We start from the raw sequence: 26,861 nt of genomic DNA, 5'->3' as shown, positions 1-26,861 counted from the left end.
TGGATTCATTTGTGGTAGATGCATTATTATTTAAAAGATTAAAGTTTAAATCTGGGCCCCTCAGAGTTTTTAAGTGTGGGTTATGTCATGAGCTCAGTGCATCTTACATAGCAACCTTGTGAAGCCAGTGTCATACCACTGTCCATGTTGACACAAGGTTCTAGAAGGGCCCTCAGAAGGGCTGCACAGGCAAGCCCTAGTCTGAGCATCTCTGTGGAGCTGGTTTCTTGCTGGGAGATTCTGGTGACTTTAGCTTCGACTCCTGAGATCCTCTCTTAGCAAAGCACAAAAGGTGTTGAGAAGACTTCATGAGCATGGTACTTATTCCTGGACATACCTGCTTGACTGTTTTGGACCAAGCTGCATCTGATAGTTCCTGGTCAGGCCACACTTGACTGTGTAGCCTGAACTATTGAAGTAGGCTCATGCTGTATTAAAAAGAAGAGGAAGAGGAAGAGGAAGAGGAAGAGGAAGAAGAAGAAGAAGAAGAAGAAGAAGAAGAAGAAGAAGAAGAAGAAGAAGAAGAAGAAGAAGAAGAAGCAGGGAAATGTTGCCCTACATGACTACATCCTCATGATGACCACATCCTCAAGCCCCAAGGACTTCAACAGCCCTTGATGGATCTGTGTTTACCTCTAAACTGTTGAACATAAATCATACAAATGGCTCTGGAGTACATCATATATTTCAGAGTAGGGCAGTGACTTTACTGGGACCTCCAAGGTCTTATGAGCAATTCCCCTCTTACCCCTCTGACTGTGTTTTGCTGTTCCTCCTCTCATCTCTCTCTCTCTCCCAACTACACTGTCATCCTGGCCAGGCCCCATCCTGCCTCGGAGCTATTTCCTACACAGCTGCTTAAATGTTCTGATCCTCTTGACTCTCTCAAGATCACCTCAAAGGTCTTCCTGGGTTCCTGGGTTGCTTCATTCCTCTGTTTCTCTGTACATTTTTTTTGAACTTATAATTATGTAATGTTACATGGAGAGAGGCTTGTTTGTCCTGGACACCTGGCTAGCTTACACCTGAAATAACCACACAGAAACTGTATTAATTAAAACATTACTTGGCCATTAGTTCTAACTTCTTATTGGCTAACTCTTACATCTTGATTCAACCCATTTCTATTAATCTGTGTATCGCCATGAGGTCGTGGCCTACCAGAAGTTTCAGCACATCTACCTCCGGCCGCGGATCCATGGTGTGTGTCTCTCTCTGCCCTTCTTCCTCCCAGCATTCAGTTCTGTTTTCTCCGCCTACCTAAGTTCTGCCCTATCAACTAGGCCAAGGCAGCTTCTTTATTCATTAACCAATAAAAGCAACACACAAACAAAAGGAACTCCTACACCAATGTAACATCCTCCAAATTTTACTACTTTGTCTTACTTTTCCTTCCACACTGAAATATAAGTTCCATGACTGTGAGAACATTGTGTGTGCTTTGTTCACTACTATAGCACAGAGCCACGGGCAATTCTAGTCCCATAGTGCGGTGTATTCAATGATTATTGAACACTTAATTGAAAGATCAAACAAAGCACAGCCGCCTATCCAACAACTGTAGAACTCTGAAACAAAAGTGCTTACTAGAGGGCAGCACACAAGGGCAGACTCTAGCGGGACCTGCAAGTCGGAGCAGCAGGAAAAGATACCTGCAACCAAGCCTGATGACTTGAGTTCAATCCCTACAGCCTACATGGAAGGAGAGAGCTGACTTAGGCAAGTTTTCCTCTGACCTCCATCTATGTTTCATGGCACCCTCACACCTCTAAATACATGCACACTAAACAAGTGTAATTTAAAGAGGAGGGGGGAAAGTGTGGAAAGGAGTTTAGCCTCCAATTGAGCCTGACATAGGGGCAACAAAGAAAAAGACTTGGTGAAGAACGAGAAGAATACAATTCCAAGTGAAGAAAATGTCACATTGAAAAAAAAAAGTCTGAGAATCCAAAATTCACTCATTCATTTACCCTGGGGACACAGCTGTGAACAAGCCTGAAAAACAGTTCCTGCCCCTAGGGAGCGCATGCTGCTGATAGGGCTGAAATATCAGTCATTGTCATCTTGAACACAGCAGGCAGCAGGAAGTTACCACAGATTCTTGGTCAGGAAGTTCCTTGTTCTAGAAGATCTCTACGATCATCCAAAAGATTATTTCTGACAGGGAAGGGAACCAGGAAGTGTGGGAGCCCCCGGAAAGGGCTTTCTGGGTCAGGTGGGCGGGAGTGTCAAGAGCAAGGGGGTGGCTGTATCCAAGGGACCTGGCACAAAGTCCTCCAAACGTGATTGTGGCCTAAGTGTGTGTCCTCTGATGGCCAAGAGGAGAGTGGCAGAGGCAGGGCGGAGACAGACTCAGGAAGGAAGGGGGTAAGACTGTAGCATGGCCCTGAACACCGTGAGCAAGCGTTCCACCTCTGCCTGGAAACACAGGCCTCCACAGTGTCTCTGTCTCTTCAGCACTTGTCCATGGGTGCTGTTTTCTCCCATGACAAGCCAGGATTACTCTGGATGTGGCCCCCAGGAGATCGGATGCAGCCCCCTCAGTTCCCTGGGATCCATAGAGGAAATGTTTGGTTGCCTTTGCCTGAGACTCATCACATCTGTCAACATCAAAAAGCTTTTTATCAACGGAAAAGTGTTTGAAAGATTATCTTTTCGGAATTACATAACAAAGATCCTAGGACTTCTCTCTACAGTGACATTTTGATAAACTAATTATGATTTTTTACTATAGTAAGATTCTAAACTGAGATCAAGAATGAAGAATTGAAGTGGGGATTTTTTTTCTGTAGCTTATTAGCTTGAAATTAGTTTGTATTTTCCTAAAATTTGGGCTTCTTTCAGAGCTTTCTGTCAAATGAAGGGTAGAAGTTATTCCTTGGTACGTGGGTCTCTGATGTTAAACAGAAAAAAAATCTGTTTTCCTGTCCTGTGAAGTGAGGAAGGTGGCAGCTCTGAGCTTCCCAGTATAACCAAAGAGAAAAGCAATACTTCGTGCTTGGATATTTTTGGTAAAATCATTTTTCATTTTTTAAAAGTTTATTTATTATGTATACAACATTCCTTCCATGTATGCTTGCATGCCAGAAGAGGGCACCAGATCTCATTATAGATGGCTGTGAGCCACCATGTGGTTGCTGGGAATTGAACTCAGGACCTCTGGAAGAGCAGTCAGTGCTCTTAACCTCTGAGCCATCTCTCCAGTCCTAAAATCATTTTCCGAACTTTTAAAAAGCACTGTGTTATGGGCTAGGGATGTAGCTCAGTTGGTAGAGGGCTTGCCTAGCATGTATAAGCCCTGGGCCTATATCCAGTACCATATAAAACTGGTAAATGTCACAGGCTTGTAAACCTAGCTCCCAGGCAGTGACAGCAGGTGACCAGAAGTTCAAGATCATCCTCAACTGTGTAGCAAGTTCAAGGCCTGCATGCCATCAGGCACTACCTGAGCCCCATCTAGCACTACACAAGCCCTGTCTCAACAAACAAACAAACCCAGCCAAAACAAAGGAAACACACACCACGCTACGTCCAGTGATGGAAACCTCCCCTCTGTCACCCATGTGTCAGTGAGCTGTGGCTTTCTCTGCAGAAGAGAGTCGATATGAGTTTTCATAATAAACACGACTGTTTTAGTAAAACCGGATCTGAAAGAGCTGCAGGCTAAAGGCAGGAGTGACAAAGGTGGTTCCCCAAACCCTTTTCCCCTTTTCACTCTTGGAAATTGAACACAGAGACTTCGACATGCTGAGCAGGGGTCCCCCTGCAGCCTGTCCTTCCCTTTTCTACCAGCCTGGACCTCCACATCTAGCACCACTTCCTGTGAAATGTCTGGTTTCCTGCCTGTGCTAGGGTTTTTGAGAAGTCCGTGGAAGACACAGCATCTCAGTTACTCCTCGTGGGGTAATGACGTGAGCAACAAACCGCCGTATTTTTGGTAGTAAAGATTTTGAAAGTTACACATGGAAAATTCGTATATTTAAGTTCTTTTGCTTATCTTTCATAAGAAATAAGAGGTGAGGGTAAATGTGGAAAGCAATTAACAAATATTTGCATAGAAAAAAGTTACCTTGTTGCCACGTTGGAACTTCTGCAGTTCTTGTGCCTTCTTTCTGGAATGTTCCTATTCCATCTCATAGCTGGTGCTTTCCCATCACCCGGTTCTTCGCTGCAACATCAGGGAAGTTTTCCTGGCCTATAATCTAGCACTATAGTTTATTTATCTCAGGCCCCAACTCTGCAGCAATCAATTGACCCCATTCCCTGGTTTTAGTTTCGTCTTAGCACTTACCATAACCTGGGAACATTTTTTCACATAGCCTCTTTTTTTTTGGTTTGTCTGTCTCTCTCTCAATGAAAGGCTAATTCTGAAGAGCAGAGATCACGTGATCTCTTTCATTGTAGTGGTTTAGATGCTAAGAATAATGCCTAACTAGATGTGGTAGGAAAGTGAGTCAGCAAAACTGTCACATGAGAAGGAAATAGCTGTACGGATAGTACTGTGTCAGCAGCCTCGGGAATGGGAAAATAGTAAAAATGACACGTAGCGACAAATTGCTAGCTATCCACATTGTACCTGATCGTCCAGAGTCCATGCTTGATAGCACTGTTTTAATTTCAAAGCTTTGGAAATGAAGAAGGTGGTTACTCGCAGATATCCCTCCTGACGCCCAGACTCTAGAGTTCTGTTATCAAAGAGGACAGTTTTCCTGCCACAGCATCTGTACATGGATGTGTTAGCTTCAGGTAATTAGTATCCTGGCACTACGTCAAAGAATACTCTTATGGGCAGATGAGCTCCAGGTTGGTCAACTTAGCATCTCTAAATGATCCTGAGGACTCAGGTTCCTCCTATCTCTCTCAGCTCTGCCATCAGTGTCTGCCATTTCATCCAGACAGGGCAGTGAGACGGGAGAAAGTTTCTGTTTTTTCCGCTAGTCAGGTGGTCGGGGCAGTGATTCGGTGTCTACCCGTGGTGGAGACCTTCATTGGTAGGGGCGTGCACTCTCGCAAAGTGAGCAGGTCCGTCCCTTAGCTTGGGGGAGGCAGATATCTAAACAAGGCGTATGTTTATTCAGGAAGAGAGGAGAGAAGTGCTGTGGGTTTCATTTTCTGTTCCTTCTTTGGAAGTAAGAGGTAATATATGGCTAGCATTTTTGTCCTGAGTTTTCTACCGTTTGGCCTAATGCATCGAGACTTCTTGAAGACTCTGGGGATTGGGACAGACTGGGCACCCATGTTACAGTCTTTTGAAAAGAGTTCTGGTTTCTGCTCAAGAGCATAAGGAAGAATTCCCTTGTCAGTCCCAGCCAGCTGCTGCTGACAGAGAGGTGAAGTGGGGAGAGGGAAGCTTGGGCCTCTCTCTCTCATCTCTCTCGCTCTCACCCTGCCCTTAGAGAAAGGTAAAGTTCATTGGAGAACCCAGCTCATTTAAGATGACTCTGTTATGTGTTCCCATCCTTCCCCAAAGTCAAAGGAGACGTTTGAGGGTAGCTAGAGAAACTGACTGAAGAAGAGGTCGAGCCATCCGAGTGGATGGACCTTCTGCTTCCTATCCGTGTCCTGTGTGGTCTAGTTAAGTCCAGGTGAAGTGACTTTATGTGACTGTTCTAGTGGAGCTTTGAAAACTTCCTTTGCTAGGGTATGACTAAAACCAGAATGGATTAGCTAATGGAATGACAGTTGAAAGAGTTCAAAACCCCTCGGTCTCAAGGTGATTGCCAGCTTACCATATAGAGGTGATGGCATCCAAAAGGCGTGTCAAGCCAGAACATGCTCTGCCGTGGCGGGATTTGATGTTTGATGGTGTACATATGATTGGTGTCTTTTTTTCTTTAGCAAATTACATATCTTTTGTGTATGTGTATATTTTAAGAATAAAGAGGGCGATTCTGTCTTCTGTTGTTACTTATCTTTTCTAACACACCAGATCCATTAAATGAGGCAGCCATGTTACTCTTCCTCATTCCACAGCAGTTTTACCCATTCTTTCTCCCATACCACCTCCTTGGTTTGGTCTTCAAGGTACAGAAAAAACTTCCTATTCTTCAATTGTTTCCAATTATTTGCAACTATCTAGTGGATACAAATAGGGCTTCATATTAATGTCTCTGGTGTTTCTGGATAGTCATAATAAAACCAGACAAAAAGGGAAGAAAATTCATTGTTTATTGATTTCTTACTCATGTTTTGGTTTTCATTTTAGATTCTAAGGTGAAGAGATTTTGCTCCAAAAACATCTTGATCATCCTCAGTGTCTTCTCTCTCTTGGCCGTGATAGCTTTGATTGCTGTGGGATTGACCCAGAACAAACCGTTGCCAGAAAATGTTAAGGCAAGTGAAATTACAAATATTTGTAATGCAGTCATTATTTTTGCTTTATCTTCTAACTTAAAAACATGGTAAATTTATATATACATTAAAATATACCATTTTCTCTTCAAACTGAAAAGATAATAAACATTTCTATAAGGGGCACATCTCACATGAGTGGACCAGTGAACACATATGTATACCTATGCAGTGACATGTGCTGAAGTTAAGTCCTGAAACACACATTTTGAAATACAGTCATTCTACTGATGAGAAGATGGTGACCTATGAGCTGGGAAAGTCAGATGCATGCCCTGCTTCTGAAGCTGTTGCCACCCACGTCACTCGTTGTGTAGAAAGGCGTGGGCGTTCCGTTGGCATCTGTTTGTCACACAAGTTCACCCCAGTTGTTCTGGGCACAGCAGCCGCTTTGTCAGGATAGAAGTTGGCGCCGTCTCATTGATGGTGGTCTCTTGCCTTTAATGTTTAGTGGCATTGGTTCTCCTGGCAAGAGTTCACTCGCAGCTAAAGCCTCATGACATCTTGCTTTTGCTATTTGTTTACCAGCTCCAAAAGTAAGTGATTGCCTTCTCGGTCTGACCTTTTTTGCTTCAGTATTGCACCACAGGGCAAAGCGCTGCTGAGAAGGTAACACTTGTGCCCTGTGTTCCCCGTGTTTGCTGTGGTCAGGGCTGGCTCCTTCACTCGCACTGGTCTTCAAATCCGCCACACTTCTGTTTTGTTCCATTGTTTGACAAAAGGGAGTCAGGTCTTTGCCATTCATTAGATAAAAGGTAATAGTATCTATCACAGGAGCAGCTACTGCCATTGAAGTGAATATGGAAACATTGCTGATTGATTTTATATGAGGATCATTTTACATACAAAAGCTGGTCATTTGTTAAAGTTCCTTGCTGATTTCAGTTAAGAGTTCTATCACATTTTGGGAATGAAATCTTTAAACCTCAGTTGAGTGAATATGGAGTATGAGAACGTTTTTAAAATCTAAAACAAGAAACAAAAAATGGAACCATTTTTATTGTGTGGTTGTCACATCACAGCCTACTAAACTATGTTGAGAAGTTAATTAGTAAGATGCCCAGTTGGCCCTCAGTGTCTATGGGTTCCAAGACACCCACCTTTGAGTATCAGAATCTGTGGTATGGGCATGGGAGAGCTGGCCCCGCCCCTTGCAGGGGCAGGGTGAGGCCCAAAGGAGGCCCTGGGTTGACCAACTCAGCTACCACCCAAGCCCAGACCTAGGGCCTTGAGCTGTCCCACCCCAACATCTACCCCCTCCATGAACAGCTGGAGGGTGTGAAGGGGCCAGTCCTACAGAACCATAGGCACAGGATCTCCGTGACTCTGGGCAATAGCAGGCTACATGAGAGGAGTTTCGGTGAGGGTCCAGAACTGATAGGGTAGCAGAGGCCAGAAGCCTTGAACCAGTCCAAGGACTCACTGCAACGAACATTTGCAAGTAAAGCTGTTTGGGCAAAAGGGCGTACAGTGTGACACGCCACAGGTCCCAAGGCCACTACGATGAATGACTATGATGAACGAACATGTGATAGAGAGGCGGGAAAGGCAGAGGGGTGACAGAATAGGACCAGAGATGTGGCAGCTGTGAGGTATGAGAGAAGGTTGTGACTGACTGAGGAGCAGGTCGTTGCCCAGAGGGCTTGACAAGACTTTTTTCTTTTATTTTTTCATTTTAATTTTTTATTTTCTTTTGGTGGGGAGGTTGCAAGAGTGGATAGTAGATTTGGAAGGACTGGAAAATAAGTGCAGTTGGGATGTATAATGTGAAATTCTCAAAGAATCAATAAAAAAATTATATTTAGAAAAAAAATCTGTGGCTAGTCAAGCCCTTTATGATACCCAAAGGGTAATATTTGCATAGAACCTATCTGAGGTTCTGAGATATAATTCCTATATATTTAAAATCATCTCTAGATTTCCCATAAAACCCAATATAATATAACATCTATGCAAATAGTTGTCATACTATTATAGTTTTTTAGGGAACATTGGCAAGGAGAAACTGCACAGGTTTAGTATGAGTTGTATGAAGCTGCTGGTTCATTTCCCGACTGCCCAGCAGCTCAGACCCCAAATAATCACACAGAAACTATATTATTTAAAACATTTCTTGATCAATGACTCTAGTGTATTTCTAGCAAGTTCTTACATATTAAATTAACCCATTTCTATTATATTATATTTTACCATGAGACTTTACCAGCAAGGTTTTGACTGGTGGCTTGCATCTTTCTCATCTGGCAGCTCCATGGTGTCTCACTGATTCTGCCTTCTTTCTCCAGGAGCAGATGTGTCTCATTGTCATGAAAAGTCCTAAGTTCTTAAAACATTTTAAATGCCATATTCTAAAGAGCTCTGGAAGATTTGAAGAATACATATCTAACTGAAACATATCTCTATATATCTAGAAAACCTAGCTAACATGACTACAAACTTGACTATTATAGATGATTATGTATTACCCTATATTTCTTAATTATACATTACATTTTTTAAATGAACTACACAAACACAATACCTTAATCAAGAGCAGAAATATACATATAACAAAATTGACCTTAAATTTGTGTCAATAAACCAATATTCATACCAATGCAAATCTCTATAGCATATCCCCCTTTAAACATAAACAAACATTTATAAACAATCATTTATGGAATGCAGCTATAGTTCTTTCCAAACTGCTTCCTGCTTTTTGTTGGGCAAAGTAATTTTTAAGGGTGCTTATGGCAACCTTTCAGGGGTTCTTGGTCCATCAAGCCATATTAGTTTGGAAGGATTCCACAGGGTCTTATCTTCGGGTAAAGTTCCATCCAGCGCCTGTTTCTGGCAGGGCTACATGACTTCTCCCTGATTCTACCTTTTTTTTCTCCCAGCATTCAGTTTAGTTTTCCATTCCTAGGTCTATTCTTCTAGGTCACTGGCCGAAACAGCTTCTTTATTCATTAACTAATAAAAGCAATACATAGACAGAAGGACTTCCCACACCCAGTATAAACAAATTTTAGGAAATGTTTTTGCTCTTCCACTTGCATATTTTTCCTCTGCCATCTGCCGTATTGTTTCTGCCATTCTCCATGAGTGCAGGATCCATAGACACACAGAATTGGTTGTTTTCACTTCTAAAATGACCATGTAAAAGACAGCACTTAGCTGACTGCTTGCACACAGATTCTTTGTTTCATGCAGATGATCTAGCCCTATTTTGTTTCTGCTTAACATGGTTTGGGTTCAGTCTTGCTGAGGAGGTGATGACCTCATGTCTGGGATACCTCTGGCATAACACAGCAAGAGGTCTTTATTGTGTCCACATACTTGGTCAGCTACTACCCAGTTCTAAACATACTGAGGACAGGGACTGGGTTCCATTTGTCTTGTATACATCTTATGTACTCATTCATTTAAAAGACAGTCATTGGAGTTCTGGAAATATACCAGTGAGCAACACTGGAAAATTATATACACTGAGGGGGAGGAAATACTCATTGGTCAAATAATCACAATGTTGTAAGTGTTAGCTCACAGCCAGTCCGGCACTTGAATTGAGTGGGGATGCTATAAAAAGTTGCTGACTCGGTAGAGTGAACAGGATCTGAAGAAAAAACTGCATCCTTCTTGGACACAGGGATGTCAGTGGGGTGGCAGACCACCAGCCCAGGACCCTCCAGACATCCTGTTTACCCTCAGTGTGAATGTTCAAAAAGAAAGGTCAGGAATCTTTCTTCAACAGACATCCTAAGGCATTCTCTTGGCACAGAAGTCAGTAAATTACTGAATACCAGTCCTAAGTATGCACTTTAAGGTGATCAGTCTGTGCTTCTAAAAAGAAGGGCTTCAGTGGAGTAGACAGTCCATAGCAATGTCTGATTTTGTCCTTGAAAGAGTGCTTCTGTGTCCGTGGGTCTAGGTGGAGAAAAGGCTTTGATTTTTGCCCTATCCCCCGCTCATATGGACACTGGCCATTGGTTGATACCTTTTAGCATGAATATCCCACATTTTGATGTTCTAACTAACCCCATACCAAGCCTCAGCCTTGTGGTCAGGATGCTCTTACTGTGGAAAGTAGGCTCAAGGGGCAGGACTTTTTTTTCCAATCCCAGTAACAGTGGGTGTAAACAAGGTAAATTCCTTCCTCTTAACCTAATTTTCCCTGCATGTGAAGTGAATAGTAATAACACCTATTGGAGGATGAGCTGGGATTAAATGGAATAAAGCAAGAGGTGGCCTGTGAGAGCATCTATTGCAACATAAACTGTGGGCAGCGGTCCACTGTAAACACCCCTTTACAGAAGGTGGACTCCATGGAAGCCCTGTTCACCTTAGTGCCTTGGGGTTTCTGCCAGCGCTCTGCAGCATTTCTCACTTCTGCTGAAGGATGGTGGACTTCCCCAAATCTGCCTTTTCAAAGCAGACTGAAATGGTGCTCTGGAATTGGCATTTGTGCTTCTCTCTTTTTATGGAGACCTTGAAAGAATTTGCTTTGGCTTGTGCTCTTGGAAAATAGCTGTTGTTATTTTTACTTTACCGTATTTTAACATTATCCAGTTTTAAAGGCAACACATGGAAACGGATGGCAATGATTGCTGGACAGCAATGATAACACAATCACCAACTGCTAAGACGGTTCACCTTAAAATGGTCTGTGTTATGTGTGTTTACCACAGGTTTAAAAACAGCAAAATAAGAGTTTATATTCAAGAACAAGTAACACTAAAGAGAAAGAAAAGAATAAATAGTTTCTTAAATGTTTATCAGCTCCACCAGCATCTCAGTGGCTCCCTGTAGCCTGTTTATAGGGATTAGAAACACATTGTAAAAGATAAGCTTTGTTTATAAATCCAGGCTCCCTGAGCCAGACCAACAGGGCTGCAGCAGTTACTGTTAAAGCTACAAGACCTTTACAGGGGATGGGCTAAAGAGTCAGTATTTCCGAAGCGGCCCTGTGAATTTGCTCCTGCTAGCTGCAGTCAGAGTCCCTTTTGAACTACTCTAGCAGAGTGCCGTGCAAGTGGGATTTGTAAAGATTGGTGTTTGCTTTCTTCAGCTTCTGGAAGAGTGGGAAGTCCAAGGCCCATGAATTTGTGTACTTCAAGTCTAGCAAGAACGAATCTCTGGATGCTGTGTTCACAGCAGGAGAAAACCACTATTCTTCGTATGGCAGTGGGTTCGGAAAAGGCAGACCCCCTTCCCAAAGCCCACTCATTGGCTCGCAAGTTTGCTCCTGAAAGTAGCATTTTCATGTCCTGCACACCACTCCCATCAGGCCCCACCTCCCAGCTTACGCATGTGGGGAGTCAGCTCCCAGCATATTCATACGGGAGAGGAAACCATCAGCTAAAGCACCGGGAGGTGTGGTTTGGGGTAGTGTGTAAAGCAGCCCCAGGGTCACTGCTTTCTAGTACGAGACTGTAGGTAGCTGAGAGCAAGGTCGTTTGCACAGACAGATCACTACCCTGTGAAAAAATGCACACTTAAAAAAAACACTGGAAGGAAGCAAAGGTTTGGTGATAAAGTGACAATAAAAGCATCTAGATGGAATTTCAAATGTCTTTCCGCTTTGTTTTCTAGGTGATATAGAATAGGTCCTTAGTAATCTTAAAATGGAAAATACTATTGAAATAATAATAGTAGTAGAATGAGAATAATAGTGGAGGGCAGATTTCTTCCTCACCATTGGAATATTATTATTTTCTTTAAAATGAAAGGCATACTCATAGGGGCTTCTAGAAATGCTGTGCATACGAGCTGCAGGAAAACAATGGTTTTTCCTCCTGGTCGGATTTCCCTGGCATATTCACTAGCTAACGGGATGATGGGTCCAGGAGGGAGGGCAAAGGGATGTGCCCCAGACTCCTGGCAAGGTGATTCACCGAGATTCCATGGCCCTGTTCTCCCTGGAACGTACTCTGGAGAATGCTGTGGTGGTGGACAGGCACAAGGTGGGGGCTATCTGGGCTCCTGGGGGACACTGGAACCACAGGAGGCAAATGCCCCTAATGTGTAGACTGACAACATTGGCAGTCCAGCTTTAGCTGTTCTCAAAGTGTCAACTGTTTGTTCTATGAAGCAATTTGGAACAACGTAAACCAGCCCTCAGTGGGCACGGTTCACAGGTTAGCCTTCGGTGCCACGCATGGGCTGAAATGGCCTCTATCCCTGAGGACTGATCAGGGCCCCCTTCTTAAACACTTGCAGACAGATGCATGAATGTTTTCGTCTCTCCACTGTATCACTGCACAGGGCCTCAGAGAAACAGGCAGACAGCAGCAAGGCCAGCTCTTCGGTTCTCCTGGAAGGGAGGCTTTCATGCTGACAAAAATAGAAAGACCAGGGCCTCCTGATTCCAGATAAAGGCTGCTTGCTGCTGTCTCGCCAACTTTTATCATATGCCACTGTGGCTGGAACATCTTCTGGTAGGAAGAACTCAGGGGCCCTGCTGGGAACAATGGAATTTTTTATTGTTTAACTCGAGAGCCTTTTCTCAAACTCTGGGAGGTTTCCCAGGGGTCTGTAGGCTCTAGACCCCAGTCAGCAGCCCCTCCTGCCCACTGTGATTGCCTAACTAAGCCATCTTGGATTTCCATGTCTCAGAGGAGCCCAGCCTTTTTGCTTCTTGGTTATACTTAGGGCAAGTATGCAGATACTATTTTTTGAGCACATAAAACTAATAATTAAAGAGACCCCCCCAACTGTACATAACAAGGCAGAGAACATTGAGGGGGTGTGGGAGGGTCAAGTATTCTTAGGAAGTCTGCACACTGGTGCCTCCCAGTGAAACGGAATGACCCAGGAGGCTCTACCTTTAGCTATTCCTAGTGGGCCAGGGTGGTCTCTTACATCCTCACTCCTGCCTTTTCTGCCTATAACTCTTAGATGAGACAATGGGCTGATATAATATAAATGCATATCACACACACACACAATTTTCAAGTAGAAGAGCACGCTTTGAACTGTGCAAATGGAACTATTCCTCTGCTTTTTTTTTTTGCTTGCTTTCCCGTTAGAGATGAGTAAAACCTGCGTGTTCTAGGGCTAGGAAGACAGCACTGGTGAAGTACTTGCTGGTGAGCAGGAGGATCCGAGTTCTGGTCCCAAAACCATACAAATGTCGGAGGGCAGGGCAGCCTGTCTATAATCTCACCACTTAGAAGCTGGAGATAGGAGATCCCATCGCAAACTGGCTAGACAGACCAGCTATATTGGTGATCCCACCTCCGTGAACCAGCGGGAAAACAACTAAGGGAGATCCTGGTGTCATCCTTGGGCCTCCACATGCACTCACACACATGTGCCAACATGTATGTGAACATACACACTCACAGGGCACCACTTACACATAGTTATGTAGGAAAACAAACTGTGTTCCATCATGCTGTTCTCACGAAGTCCATGGCAGACAATGCTAATCGACATCAGATTTATCCCCAATTTAGGAATATAATCAAAAGTGAATATCAGTTTATCAAAATGGACACTGGGTAGTTTACTCCAGGTGAGAAATAGCTTAAAAAACACTCCATAGACACGAAATTCCCAAGAATGTTCAAGGCAGCTATATCGCTAATAGTCTCACTTAGAAATGATCCACTGTCCATCAACATCGGAATGAATAGAAACATAGTCTGTGCACGCAGTGGGATACTCCCTAGCCGTGGGAACGCATGGACAAAGGGTACAGTTTAAGTGCACTTTCCAGTGTAGCGTGACAGGGATTATACCGAGTGGCTATGCTATGTGATTTCCCTTTGTTACAGTTCACGACAAAGGTCATCTGTGGTGTCAAAAGTCAGAACGGCCATTGCTCCTTGGGGAGAATGACTAAGAAGAAGCCTGCTAGGGCTAGCAAGCTTTCTGTATCTTGATTTTGCTGGCGGTCAGATGAGTGTGCACTGGGCAGAAGTTCACTGGGGTACATCCTCGCATCTGCATGCCACGCTGGAGCTGTCCTTGGCTTGTCCTTAGGAGAGAGCATCTCCCTGGAGCCTGGCACTCGGCCTTTGCTCCATGTTCCACAGATAAGGCCTTGATCCTGATCTGCTTCAAGCTAGAATTTTTTTTAACCTTCTGGTAGTTTCTTATCTATATTGAAATGATAAAAATAACCCCTGATAATTCACGTCTAAAATGCTTGACATGGTCAGCACTCTCATGAAACCCAGTGTGGGGTCGATACTCTTACCTTTTCTCCTCTAACCACCTAGTTCACCTTCACACTGCCTCTTCCTCTCCGTGTGTCAGGAACACGTGGGTATGGGCACATTTACACATGTGTGCATATGCACGTGGAGGCCAGAAGGCAACCTCGGGTGTCAGGTGTCATTCCTCCTCAGGTGCCATCTACCTTATTCTTTGAGCAGAGCCCTGGCTGGGGCCTGGGCCTTGCTGATTAGGTCAGGCTAGCTGACCAGCGAGCCTCAGACTCACCTCTCTGCTTTGGGTCTGAGCGTTGGGATTGCAAGCATACACCACCATGTCTGGCTTCTCATGTGGATGCTGGGGCTCGAAGCACTTTCTGGCCTGAGCGCCCTCCCTGCTCTCCCTCTCTCCTGATTCCCGTTATTCTTGTGACCTTCTCCTTTTAAAGAGCTGTGAACATGAAGCTTATTTACCTTAGAATATACTAAATACAACTTCAGAGTTATTTTTGGAATTAAAAAAAGCAAGGACACGTAGTGTTTCTCTCTCTTAAAATACACTCCACACTCACTGAACCCAGATCAGATGACCTTATATGCAGCCTCCGTGGGTTAGCTCAATAGTTGCCAGGCTTGTCTGCACGTAAGGGTCTCATAGGATCTCATGACTATGATCATGGCCAGACTGCTTTTAAACCAGTGCCTGAGGTGGGCCTGGGCCTCAGCCTGTGGAGTTTTTGGGTGATCCCAGGGTGTGGACAAGTTTGGGAAGCACTGAGTTTATTTTCTGTTCCTTCCACAGTATAATATCTTAGTTGCATCAGCACTGGAATAACTGAGCATTTTCTAAATAACCTCTTGGCTCAGACCTGCCCCAGGCATGGCCCAAATGTTTGTAAGATGCAGCCTGCATTGAGAGTCCTTATCTAGAAGAAGAGTACACTGGTAATCCTTGGGATTGGGTGACTCTAGTCTCCAGCGTCAAATGTTCCCCGTGGGTTAGAGTACTTTCTCTTTATGGTGTGAAAAAATTCCTGCCGTTGTCTACTTCCTTTGCAAGCTAAATATGGAAAAGTGTGTGTCATGCTGATAAACTTTTAAATTTGCTTCGCCCTCAGTTTGGGATTGTGCTGGATGCAGGGTCTTCTCACACCAACTTGTACATCTACAAGTGGCCAGCCGAGAAGGAGAACGACACAGGCGTGGTGCACCAGCTACAGGAATGTCAAGTGAAAGGTGAGATGGAGGCCAGGGAAGTGGGGCAAATGGAACACAGGGGCCTGAGAGGCACTGATAGTACCCAGGAGCAGAGGAGCCAGCACAGAGACAAGCGAGGAACACAGTGGAGCTAACGGTACTTTATGGGCACTGTAAAATGACTTTGAGCCAGGCCTAGTAGCACAGGTGAGCAGGAGGATCCTAAGCTTCGGGTCAGCCTGGACAGCACAGTAGGACTCTGCCCAGTCCAGTCATGGAGGTAGCCTAGCAGCAGACAGTGTCTCACACGGTCAGTTCCTATTGCTGACAGTTGTCGCCATCATCACCATCACCATCACCATCATCATCTTGAAATCAATCCTTGAAAAATAAGCAAATTTAAAAATAGCTGAGGTGTTAAAGGTGTGGCCCAGTGGTGCTGTCCAGGTTTTATAGTCATGATGTCCTTGGTTAGTGTAAGGAATATTCCCTAACGCGAGTTCTCTGCCGATGCAAATTCCCAATCAAGCCAAATCAAAACATGCCAAATTAAGAAATATCCAGATTTAATGGGAGTTCTGCCCTCTCAGGTGGCCCTGAGGGGGAACCGAGGCCACAAACACGATCACCAGGAGGAAGGAAAAGAGACCACGTGTTCCTCTTTTGGGAGTTCATTTAAATACCCTGTGGGAGTGGTCCTGACCTGCTCCCCAGGGACCTGGCCTGCTGGGATTTGGAGTCCAGACCAATGCAACTCATGCCTGGGGGCTGGGATAGATGTGAGGGGCTGGGGTCTAAGCTCCCAGTTAGATTCCCAACAACACAGACACACACACACACAGACACACACACGCACGCACACACACGCACATGCACACACATGCACACTCACGCATGCCGAGAGAGAGAGAGAGAGAGAGAGAGAGAGAGAGAGAGAGAGAGAGAGAAAGAGAGAGAGGATTGAGCATTGATAGTTCTCATCAACAGGGCTCTCCTGTGTGTCTGGCACTAAGAACTCAACATGGGTTTTCTCACTCTTAGGATCCGTTGGGTGAGTCGCAGCAGCCATGTTTTAAAAATGAGAGCAGCAAGATTAAGACAAGTCAGACGACTTGTTTAAAGTTACTTAGGCTGGCGACTGATGGAACTGGCTGTTAGACCCACAGCTGAGCCAGTGATTCTTAGACTCAGGGCCCTGAACTACTGGGTGGGGGTAGGGGAGGAGGTAGACCTCTTAGAGCATGGATGTGGGGCCCTCTACTACCAGAGTTCCTGGGGTCAACAGATCTGGGCTGGAGCCTGGAGATTCATGTTTCTAAAAGTCCCTGGGGGCTTCTGATGGCATGATCTCCTGTTCTCTTTATTTTTAGACTCAGCTCTGCAAGTTGGAGGAAAATCTTAACCGCTTTTGGTCTCTTCACAGGCAGGGAAGAGCAGATCACAGACTTTTAGGGCTGGGGTCATCTAAATCTTGTGTTCCAAGGAGGGAAAAAAAAGCCTGGAGGATTAGTGCCCCATAAGTGGCAAGAATCTGGCTTATGATCCAGGCCCCACAGAAACGCTGCTTTACATGCTGATAACTGCGCCCCCATCCTCATCCCCCCCCCCCACAACTCCAGCTCCCAGCCCAAGTCAATTTTAAGGTCACACCCAGAGGCTGGCTGATTGCCATCTCCCTGGCTTCTCCAGCCTGCTCACCATCCTGCACCAGACACCACATCTCGCCACCGTCCCTGTGATCATCATCTCTTGGCCTTTGGAGCCAGGAACATCCTGTTTCTTTTCAAACAGGTAATCTAGATCCCAGAGGAGAACTGGCTTTTTATCAGATGGCCTGTAGCTTCCACTGATTTTTGTAGTTTGTTCAGGAACTAGGCAGGATTCAGGAGAGAATGCCATGCTACCCGGAGCCTCTTGGGCCTCAGAGTAATGGGGGCAGAGCTCCCCGAGTTCCTAGAAGTTCCACCCTTCACTTCAGACTCCACTTTAAAATACAATAAACGATTTCAACAGATGTCTTTCTTCTGAGACTCATCCCATGGATGCAGGTGTTTGGCTCAACAAATACTGGAGTTTCTCTTCCAATCAGAGTTAACAAAACAAAGGGTTTCCTGAGTCCGAAGTGAGCTGCTAACACAGCGTGGAGTGTCTCATGTTAGGCAAGCAGGCTCTTGAAAAGCCCATTTGAATAATAACTTTGAAAGTGAATTATTGCTAGGAAGCGCTCTGGAATTCACCTCAGTGAGATGGAACCGAGCAGTGCTAAACTCAGCAGGTCAGGAGTCTCCGTTAGTTTGCTCTAAAATGGAAGTAACAGTCTTAGTAGGGAGGCGTGGTGCTGGAGTGGAACAGACTCTTGGGGCATGCAGATTCTATTTCTGTTCATTCTAACAAAGGAAGAAACGGCATAAAGTTTAGGGCACGTGCTATGACATAGCAAGTTGGTGACCCGTTCTGTCCTTTCAGGAAAAGCCAGTGTGTGGGGTGCTTTACTTTAACTTTTGCGCTAAATGTCATCTTTACCTCGGCCCTCTAGGAACTAATGTTGCTAATTATAGCCCCATGGCAGGATCATCCAAAAGTGGCTAACAGGCCACCATAGAGCCAGAGGACATGACCCAATTGAATATGAAATTGCACCACCCTGTGGCTGAACTGCTGAACACCAGGCTTCACCGGCAAGAGTTTAAATCATAAGCAAAGCCATAGGCATTAGCTACATTTTTCACGACTATGGTGAAACACTTGAGGGTTAAGGGAAGAAGCACTTATACCAGCTTTAGATTCTAAGGAGAGCAGCCCACCTTGGTGAGGAAGCATGGGGACTGTAGGGGAATGTGGCACAGCAGTGGTATTGGAATATCCTGACATACCCGGAAGCCGGGATATACTCAGAGCCTCAATAGGATAGCTCTGGAGGGCCACAAGAGAACAGCTCTGGGGAAGCGGGTAGAGCCACAATAGGACAGCTCAGCCCTGGAGGAAAGGTGTCCTGGCTATCTGAAAGCCAGGCTACCTGAAACTGGGGTGCGGTGGGGGATGGTCTCCCCGCAGGATATAGGGATCCTGCTCCTCTCCGGGAGAGCCGCTCCAGCTGAGTTCTGCTCTGCTCCCTTATGGGAGTGTCCTAGCCGATAGCTCTTTGCTTCTTCTCTGGCCCAAGATGTTTCTTCTGCTAACACTCTGCTATGGAAAAGCCCCCTGCAGAAATGTAGCAACCTCAGCTGACCTTGCTCAGCCCCCTTAAGAAGCGTCCTAGCAAGGTACTCTGTTCTGCTCCGCCTTGCTGAGGCTCACCAGGGAGTGTCTAAGCAAGGTTTTTCATCTTGGTCCCCTAAGGGACGTCCCAGCCAGGTTCTTCTTCTCTGGGTGGCAAATGAAGGTCATCACCCAAGACTTGAGAAAGAGATTTGGGAAGGAGGAGTCCAGGAGAGTGGCTGCCTCTGCCACTCCAGGGCAGCTCTTAACTGAAGGGGTGGAGAAGCTTATATAGGGCTTCTTAGGGGTGGAGTTTTCCCAGGGAGAAAGGGGATTGGTTAATTTTTCCCTGCTCAGGGATTGGTCAGTTTAGCTGGTCAGGAGCAGAGATGGCTCTGACTTCATGGCCAATCTGTTTCTTTCACTGGTCCTTTTTAACTTTTTGACTCTAATCTTAGGACCAGGGCATATTTCGTTCACTGGCTCTAATTCTAGGGACAGGGTGTGTTTCTTTGACACTCGTTTCACATCCAGGGCACATGTCTTTAGTCCTGGGTTCAGGGATAAAGATGTTTCTCTCCCTGGCCTAGGTCTCAAATACAGGGTGTGTTTCTTTCTCTGACTCTGGGTTCAGAGTCAGGGTGCTCAGTGATTGGTCGGTTTCCTGCCCCAGTTATCCCTTTTACCCTAAGGAACAGGAGCTCTTCACCTCTGGGCAGAAGGGGAAGCAGGAAAGGGCCTCGCCCAGCTTTCTCCTCCCCCCCTTCCCCCCCTCAGTCTGGAACTCTAGCCCCAGGATAGTGCTGCCTGCATCTGCATCTTTCCCCTCCAGCTAAATCTCTCTTCAGCCAGCCTCACAGATGCGCCCAAAGTGTATTAGGGTTAGGATTAAGGCACCTCATTAGTTCATTCACTTGGTACTTCTTACTACAATTAAGTTGACAATCAAAATTTACCACGATTCCCTCTAAGTAACACAGCACAGTATATGTCATATTGAGAAGTGTTTTCTTCTGTTTTTCTTAGCAAGCACTTTTCTTTGATATGGTCAAGGTACGCCCCACACATTTCTTTACTTATTATTTATTTATTTATTAAGACTTTCACCTTCTGTATCTTTCCTTAGGTCCTGGAATCTCAAAATATGCTCAGAAAACAAATGAAATAGGCACATACCTGGCCGAATGCATGAAAATATCCACGGAGTTGATCCCAGCCTCTAAGCATCGTGAGACGCCTGTTTACCTGGGAGCCACAGCAGGCATGCGCTTACTTAGGTAGGGCAGTATGTAGAGACTAGGTAGGGTACCAGAGTTCGAGGCAGTGGCAGGGCACCTAGGATTATGGGACTTATAGCTACCTCACATACCAAAGCCTGTGCTAAGAAATAAGTTTCATTAAGTATATATTATGGTAAGTCTCAAGTATCTCCCTTGGGGACATCAAAAGGGACAGAGTATTGGAGAGAAAGATTAAGGATGTGCACTCTGAAATAAGAGAATGAAGACAATCAATATCTGGGAGAAAAAAGGCAAAATAAGACCCACAATATCCCAAGACGAGTAGGTCTAGCTAACGAAGCATGGTTGGTCATCCCATTGGTGTGTGAATTGTTTCTATCTTCCATCCATCCATCCATCGAGGGTGTTGCGAGTGCCTGCTCAGTCCACAATATAATGAGAAGGTAACTCAGCCCTCAAGGGAATTAGACTTCCATCCAGGGGGATCTGTTGTTTGACTGTGCAAAGCTGCTGTGGGAGGCCTGGCCTTGCTCAGGATGGAAGATAGTCAGAATGGCTTGCCACAGGAGCTGAACCAGGAAGGAGGGGCCAGAAGGAAAGGAAGGGCAGTGCTGGCAGAGCACAGCTGGCTGAGCACAGCTGGCAGAGCACACCTGGCAGAGCACAGCTGGCAGAGCACAGCTGGCAGAGCACAGCATCCACTCAGTTAGCCATCCATTCAGCACCTGTGACATGTCAGAGAGGACTTCAAGTGCTGGGGATAAAGTGTTGAGCAAAACACAGCTCCTGACTCCATGGAATTTGTGCTCTAGTGGATGCACAAAAATAGGGAAAGGAGAGAGACCAGGGCAGAGGCAAGGATTGCCATAAATCGTCACATGCAGAAAGGTCTGCCTGGGAAGGAGATGGGGAGGAGGTGAAATACTAATAGAAGCTTGTGTTCTCGGCGCTGTGTCAATACTTGACACACGTTATTTAATCAAGGTCACTATGAAGCAAAGATATTAAATAACCAGAGAACGAAGCTGGAATTGAGCAGTGTCGTCACGCACCTGAAGCCCCATGGCTGGAAAGTGGCAAGACTAGGGCAGTGAGCGGGAGGACTTACACTAGAAAGTGCCTTGTGGAGCACGCCAGGAAGGCTGGAGAAATGACATGCTGTTTAAGGAAGCAACAGTTGTTGATACTAGAGGGTGGACTGGAGCAGAAAGGCGAGGGGCACTATGTCTATGTGAGACCCAGCTGGAAGGTGCTCCCTCTCACTCAGGGGTTCTCGGAGTTTCAGACTAGGTCTCGGGAACAATTACATCATCATAACACAACCCTAAAGACTTCCTTTAGGTCTCGAAGTTTCAAACAGACTTAAGGACTGAGTGATTATAGGAAGATTTTCCCAGGCTGGCTTCAGGGGACCTTGGGCATCTGTTGCTCATTTCTACAGCCCTAACTAATGTCACTCAGAGTCTAAAGTATAAGCAAGCAGGGGCCTCAGTGATGGTTAAAGCAGCACTTACCAGCCAGCTCTCAATATGGCCAGATAGCACCAAGCTGCCACCACAGTCAGTTTGAAAACCTCTGGGGAGCAAAGACAAACCGGTACTTTGGAAAGATACATCTACTCAGTGGCTGGAGGATTTGGACGTGGAGAGGCAGAGCCAGAAGGATGACTCCCGTGCAAGCCATCCACCCGGCCCTGTGTCTCCTGTTCTCGTGTGTTACGTTCTCTAGCTGACATGGGTAGGTGGGGACTATGAAGACGAAGAAATGATAACCTCACCTCTTCTTTTGTGTAGAATGGAAAGTGAGCAAGCAGCAGACAGGGTCCTGGCTGCAGTGTCAAGAAGCCTTAGAAACTACTCCTTTGACTTCCAGGGTGCCAAGATCATCACTGGCCAAGAGGAAGGGGCCTATGGGTGGATTACTGTCAACTACCTGCTGGGCAAATTCACTCAGGTAAATACCTCACACCGAGGAGGTGGTTCCTAGAGGGTCAATGCCACTGCTGTCTTAGGCAATATTTGGATCTTTAGCAAAATGCATGATGGACGACAGATGAATGATTGAATGAAGGAATGAATGAGTGAATGAATGAATGAATGAGCGAACGAGCGCCTGCATTTGTAACCATCCCTAGAGAGGTATATTTATTTTACTGTTACCACTGGAGAATATCAAAGCCATGTCTTCATCCCTGGGAAACACAGAGGAGATTAAAATCTAAAGATTTTATTTTTATTTTTAAAAATTATGTGTATGGTGCGCCTCTGTGTGGCCACATGTACACGGGCGAAAGTGCTTTCAGAGGTCAGAAGAGTCTGTTGGATCTTCTGGAACTGGAGTTACACGCAGCTGCAAGCCTCCCAATGTTAGGAAACAAATTCAAGTCCTCTGCAAGAGCAGTATGTGCGTTTAGCCGCTGAACTTTCTCCAGCCCCCATATCTATTAACATCTACTAAAGCCGTTTTCATATTATTTAAAGTAAGATGAACAGAGCTGAGTGAGACTGGGGCAGGAGAATTTCAAGTCAGAGTCTAGCCTGAGCCACATGGTGAGACTAGTTTAAAGCAAAGCCGAATGAAGCAGTGTTTGCTAAGTAAGGAGTGCCTAGGGCTCTTCTCTCTTCTCCTGGGGTAGCTCACCTCTCAGGACAGCACCCACATTAGCAGACCCCACCCCATAATGAAGCTTGAAAACAGAACCTTTTCTCGCCTAGAAAATGTAGTTGGTGACTGAGTGGGATTTGTTCTTGCTTGTGAGCCGTAAGGTTTCCTGGCCTTACATTGCTGTTCTCTGAGCTTTGTCTTCAAAGCCCTCTTGCTGGCTGTCGATCTGGCGCTGATTGGGGAACCCACAGTGGGCTTTACTCCACTCTCTGACCCTGGTCCTCCCTCTTTAGGAGGTAGGCTGTCCAGAGACTCCTAGTACTGTCCTTTCTTTCAGAAACAGAGTTGGCTAAACCTCATCTCAGCAGACCAGAAAGAGGGAACCTTCGGCGCGTTGGATCTCGGTGGCGCCTCTACACAAATCACCTTTGTGCCAGTAAACAGCACTATAGAAGCCCCAGAAAACTCTCTGCAGTTTCGCCTCTACGGCGAGGACTACACTGTGTACACACACAGCTTCCTGTGCTATGGGAAGGACCAGGCACTCTGGCAGAAACTAGCCAAGGACGTTCAGGCAAGTGCAACCGAATTCAGTTCTGCCCTCCCACATCTGGTCCTCAGCCCCCACATCCTGTTGTTCCCCCTTTGTAATTCAGCAGTCGGTCTGAAGCTGGGCATTGTGCCTTCCAACCCTTCTCAGGCAGGACACCAAGCTCCATCTGGTGGACCCCTGTGACTCGGTCCACCCAGACATCCCCTCCCATGTTTGTTTACTGCACGATCTCCAAGGACATCACTCGGATCTTTTCTTGGAAATTAGTGTCTGGCCCCAGTGGTGTTGATAATGCGAGTTACATGCTAAAGTATTGTCTGGGGGAGGAGTGGTCAATTGAAAGTTTGTCCACACCATTTTTTAATCAAAGAGGGGGAGAAAAAAACCCCTCTGTGTGGAAAATACAGAATTTGTCAATCAGCACTTTAAAAATTGTCCCCAGATGTTTTCTGCAGTTTGAATTCAAGAATAAATACTTGATGCAATGAGAGGACTGGACACACCCTGGCAAATACACACAGAGTGAAGCTGTCACATCCAGCTGTCCAATCTCTGGGAAGAGACAGCCCTCACCCCATGCAGTCTCTTGTTCTTAGAACCATCACCATCAAGACTGCCATCTTGAAGCAGGTGCAGGCGAGAGGTGTCCCCACACCCCCCAAGTCCACACTATGCTTGGCCATAACAGCCTCTCTTTTTCTCTTGGGGCTTAAAATCTGTTTGGTTTGTCATTGCTGGGATAAGAGCTCCGAGGCATCTTCCCTCTCCGGGAGCTCCCAGTCTGCTGGGGGAGGAGAAGGGACGGCATGCAGACCCAGCTCCATCCGGGCTGGAGTCTCTGGACATGTGTCCTTGTGAGCCTGCTCCTCGTCTGTGATCTTAGCACTAAGAGCCCAGGGACATTCCCAGTTCATGGCATTTGTGGGTTCATGCATAAATACCCTGATACATCGTATACCATGCCTGGACCCTTGTCTATAAACCTTCCTTTAAAAACTAATTCTCAAAGGGGATAAGGCAGAACGGGGCCGTGAGAATGCCGTTCTGAGGACCGTCATTTGGCATTCAAGTGCTCCTTCCATTCAGGTTTCAAGTGGCGGGACCCTCAGGGATCCATGCTTCCACCCAGGATATGAGAAGAGAGTGAATGTCAGTGAGCTCTACGGCACCCCCTGCACCAAGAGGTTTGAAAAGAAGCTACTGTTCGATCAGTTTCAAATCCAGGGCACTGGAGACTACGAACAGTGCCAGCAGAGCATCCTCGAGCTCTTCAACAACAGCTACTGCCCTTACTCCCAGTGTGCCTTCAATGGCATCTTCTTGCCACCTCTCCATGGGAGTTTTGGGGTAAGTTTATGAAATGATGAGTTATGTCGGCTAGAGTGTTTTGGGTTATAAGCTGTGCAAGATGCACCTATAAGGTATTTAAATAATACCAACTTCTTTTCTTACGCATAGTAATGTCTTGATGCGACTGAGGGTTTGTCACTTGGCCTCACAGTGTCAGTTTTTAGGATTGCCTTCTCCATTATCTTTTTGGTATTCTCATGATGCTAAGAAAGTGCCTACTGCTCCAGACATCACATCAGCAGCAGCCGAGTCAAGGTAGGAAAGAGAATGACGGCGAGAGGTCTCTCTTTGTGTGCCTCTCTTACACCAGATGCCTTTTGGGGTCTGTTGGCCAGACCTTGGTGAAGTACATGTCCTGATGCCATCTGATGAAGGGAATTAATAGGCTATTTGGCTTAGGTTAATTGTTGTTTGTTTCTTCTACCTGGGTAAAATGAGGGTTCAATAATCAAGGAAGGCAGAAGCTAGCTTCAGGATATATAACCCTCAGAGCTGGCACACGCAATGGGCTACAAACCTGGGCTCTCAGTGCACAGAGAAGGATGTCAGAGTAGCAGCAGCCCTGGGATGACGCCACTGAGGGATTTCCTCTCTAACAAACGGATAGGAAGCAAAAATTCGGGAACCACCAAGGGAGAACTTAAATAAGCACCGTTTCATTAACAATAATAAATAAGCATCCCTCAAAGTTTGGAGAACTGGGGGGTTATTGGATCCTGACTCCCCATTCCTAAGCTCTCCAGAATAGGATAAAGTGTTGGTGCTGAGGAGGAAGAGCTGCCCCTTGATCTAGTCATCGCTCACACTGCCTGTTTGTTCCCTGAGACCAAGCACTACTGTCACCACAGTTAGGAAGTGTATCGCAAGAGTTACCTACCATCCACCAAGTGCCAGCTGCAAAGCAATGGTTACAGAAATATTCATTGTCTACAATACTGGGCTAAGGACCAGGGCCTTTATCTTCCTTTCTCCCCTTTCAGAAACCTGGGCAGATGACAAGGGGAGATTCAGTTTTGCCCCTAGACCTCACATGAGAGGAGTTTGTGTGTTTACAAGGTCTGCACGCCCAATTTAATGTCACATAAAAAGCTCAGGGAGAGAGCACCAGGTCTGTTGTCATCAGACCTGACTGAACCCCTGCCCTGTGAACTGTAGGTGCTCTCAGTTGGAGTAACCTCTGAGGAAAAGTGCGAGAGCCATGAACCCAGACCTGCCTTGTGGCGAGACTACAGCTTTCCCCTTTGCAGGCTTCTGGGATGAGTACAGCACCAGCAATGGCTGCTGAGGACAGCTGTTGGCATCAGTTCTAACCAGAAACCTGGTTTGGATGCCATGTGGCTGATCTGGTACTAGCTTCCTGCCATGGGGCTTTTGGAAGACCAAGCGACCTTCCCTGACTTGGAAGAAACTTTTAGAAGAGGAAAGATGGGAACACAAGAGGGAGGCATATGGTTAAGGTCTCTGGAGACAGCTAAGGGCTTTTTCGTTCAAGTTGTAGCTAGGGAGGATAAAGCGAGAGAAAAGTGAATGCATTTTCCTATTAGAAGGAATGCATCCCTGTCGTTTCCAGAGCCAGTTAGCCCGGAGCTGTGAAACCAGAGCATTTGCGGAGAAGCGAGCTTGGCTGCAACTGCAGCCGGCATGATGCTCTGGGCCTCACCCTGTAAATGCAACATTAAAATCAGTCCATGTTCTCTAGTCTGGCTGTGCTGTGGCCTTGGCATCTAGATTGAATCTCACGTCAAAGCAAAGTGGAAACATCAAGAGGAGAGAGAACATCTGTTGAGAATTATTTATGAGGTAATTTAGAAATTGTTTCTTCAGAACGCATTGTACAACTTACATAAACAAGAAAGAGCAGAAATAGAGAAGTATAATGAAAGCCCATTTAAAATGCTTTACATACGCGTGTGCCCTGCTGGCCAACGAGCGACACGATGGAAAATCCACATGCAACAATTTAAAAATTACTTAAGTATTTATTAATAGGTGCTTTATAATTTTGCATCAGGAATTTATTAAGTTGTCCAGACTAGCTTTTTTTTTTCTTTTTTCTTTTTTTGCAAGCTTCCTGGCTCCAACTCCCAAGTAGTTACTTGGGATGACAGACATGTGCCACGAGATGTCCCTTTCTTCCTCCTCCTCTTTCTGTCCCCATTATCCTCCTTTTTGTCCTTTGAAAGAAATTTAGTTTGTAAGCATTTATTACAAATTAAAATTGAAGTTCTC

The 26,861-nt window shown here is 45.7% G+C and overlaps 1 protein-coding gene across 2 annotated transcripts in view; it reads left to right on the top strand.

Annotated features, from left to right (window-relative positions):
* Positions 1-26,861, top strand: part of Entpd1 (ectonucleoside triphosphate diphosphohydrolase 1) — a 121,303-nt gene that overhangs the window by 85,268 nt on the left and 9,174 nt on the right. For both annotated transcript variants that reach the window (XM_057779543.1, XM_057779545.1), the window contains exons 2-7: positions 6,206-6,333; positions 15,608-15,725; positions 20,011-20,161; positions 21,919-22,078; positions 23,067-23,303; positions 24,369-24,629. In XM_057779543.1, the coding sequence (XP_057635526.1) occupies positions 6,206-6,333; positions 15,608-15,725; positions 20,011-20,161; positions 21,919-22,078; positions 23,067-23,303; positions 24,369-24,629 (1,055 nt within the window). The remainder of the gene's footprint in view (positions 1-6,205; positions 6,334-15,607; positions 15,726-20,010; positions 20,162-21,918; positions 22,079-23,066; positions 23,304-24,368; positions 24,630-26,861) is intronic.

Source organism: Chionomys nivalis, chromosome 8 (genome assembly GCF_950005125.1).
Source record: "Chionomys nivalis chromosome 8, mChiNiv1.1, whole genome shotgun sequence".
NCBI lineage: Eukaryota > Metazoa > Chordata > Mammalia > Rodentia > Cricetidae > Chionomys > Chionomys nivalis.
Note: the sequence above shows the minus strand (reverse complement) of the source record. Positions and strands in the feature narration are given on the sequence as shown.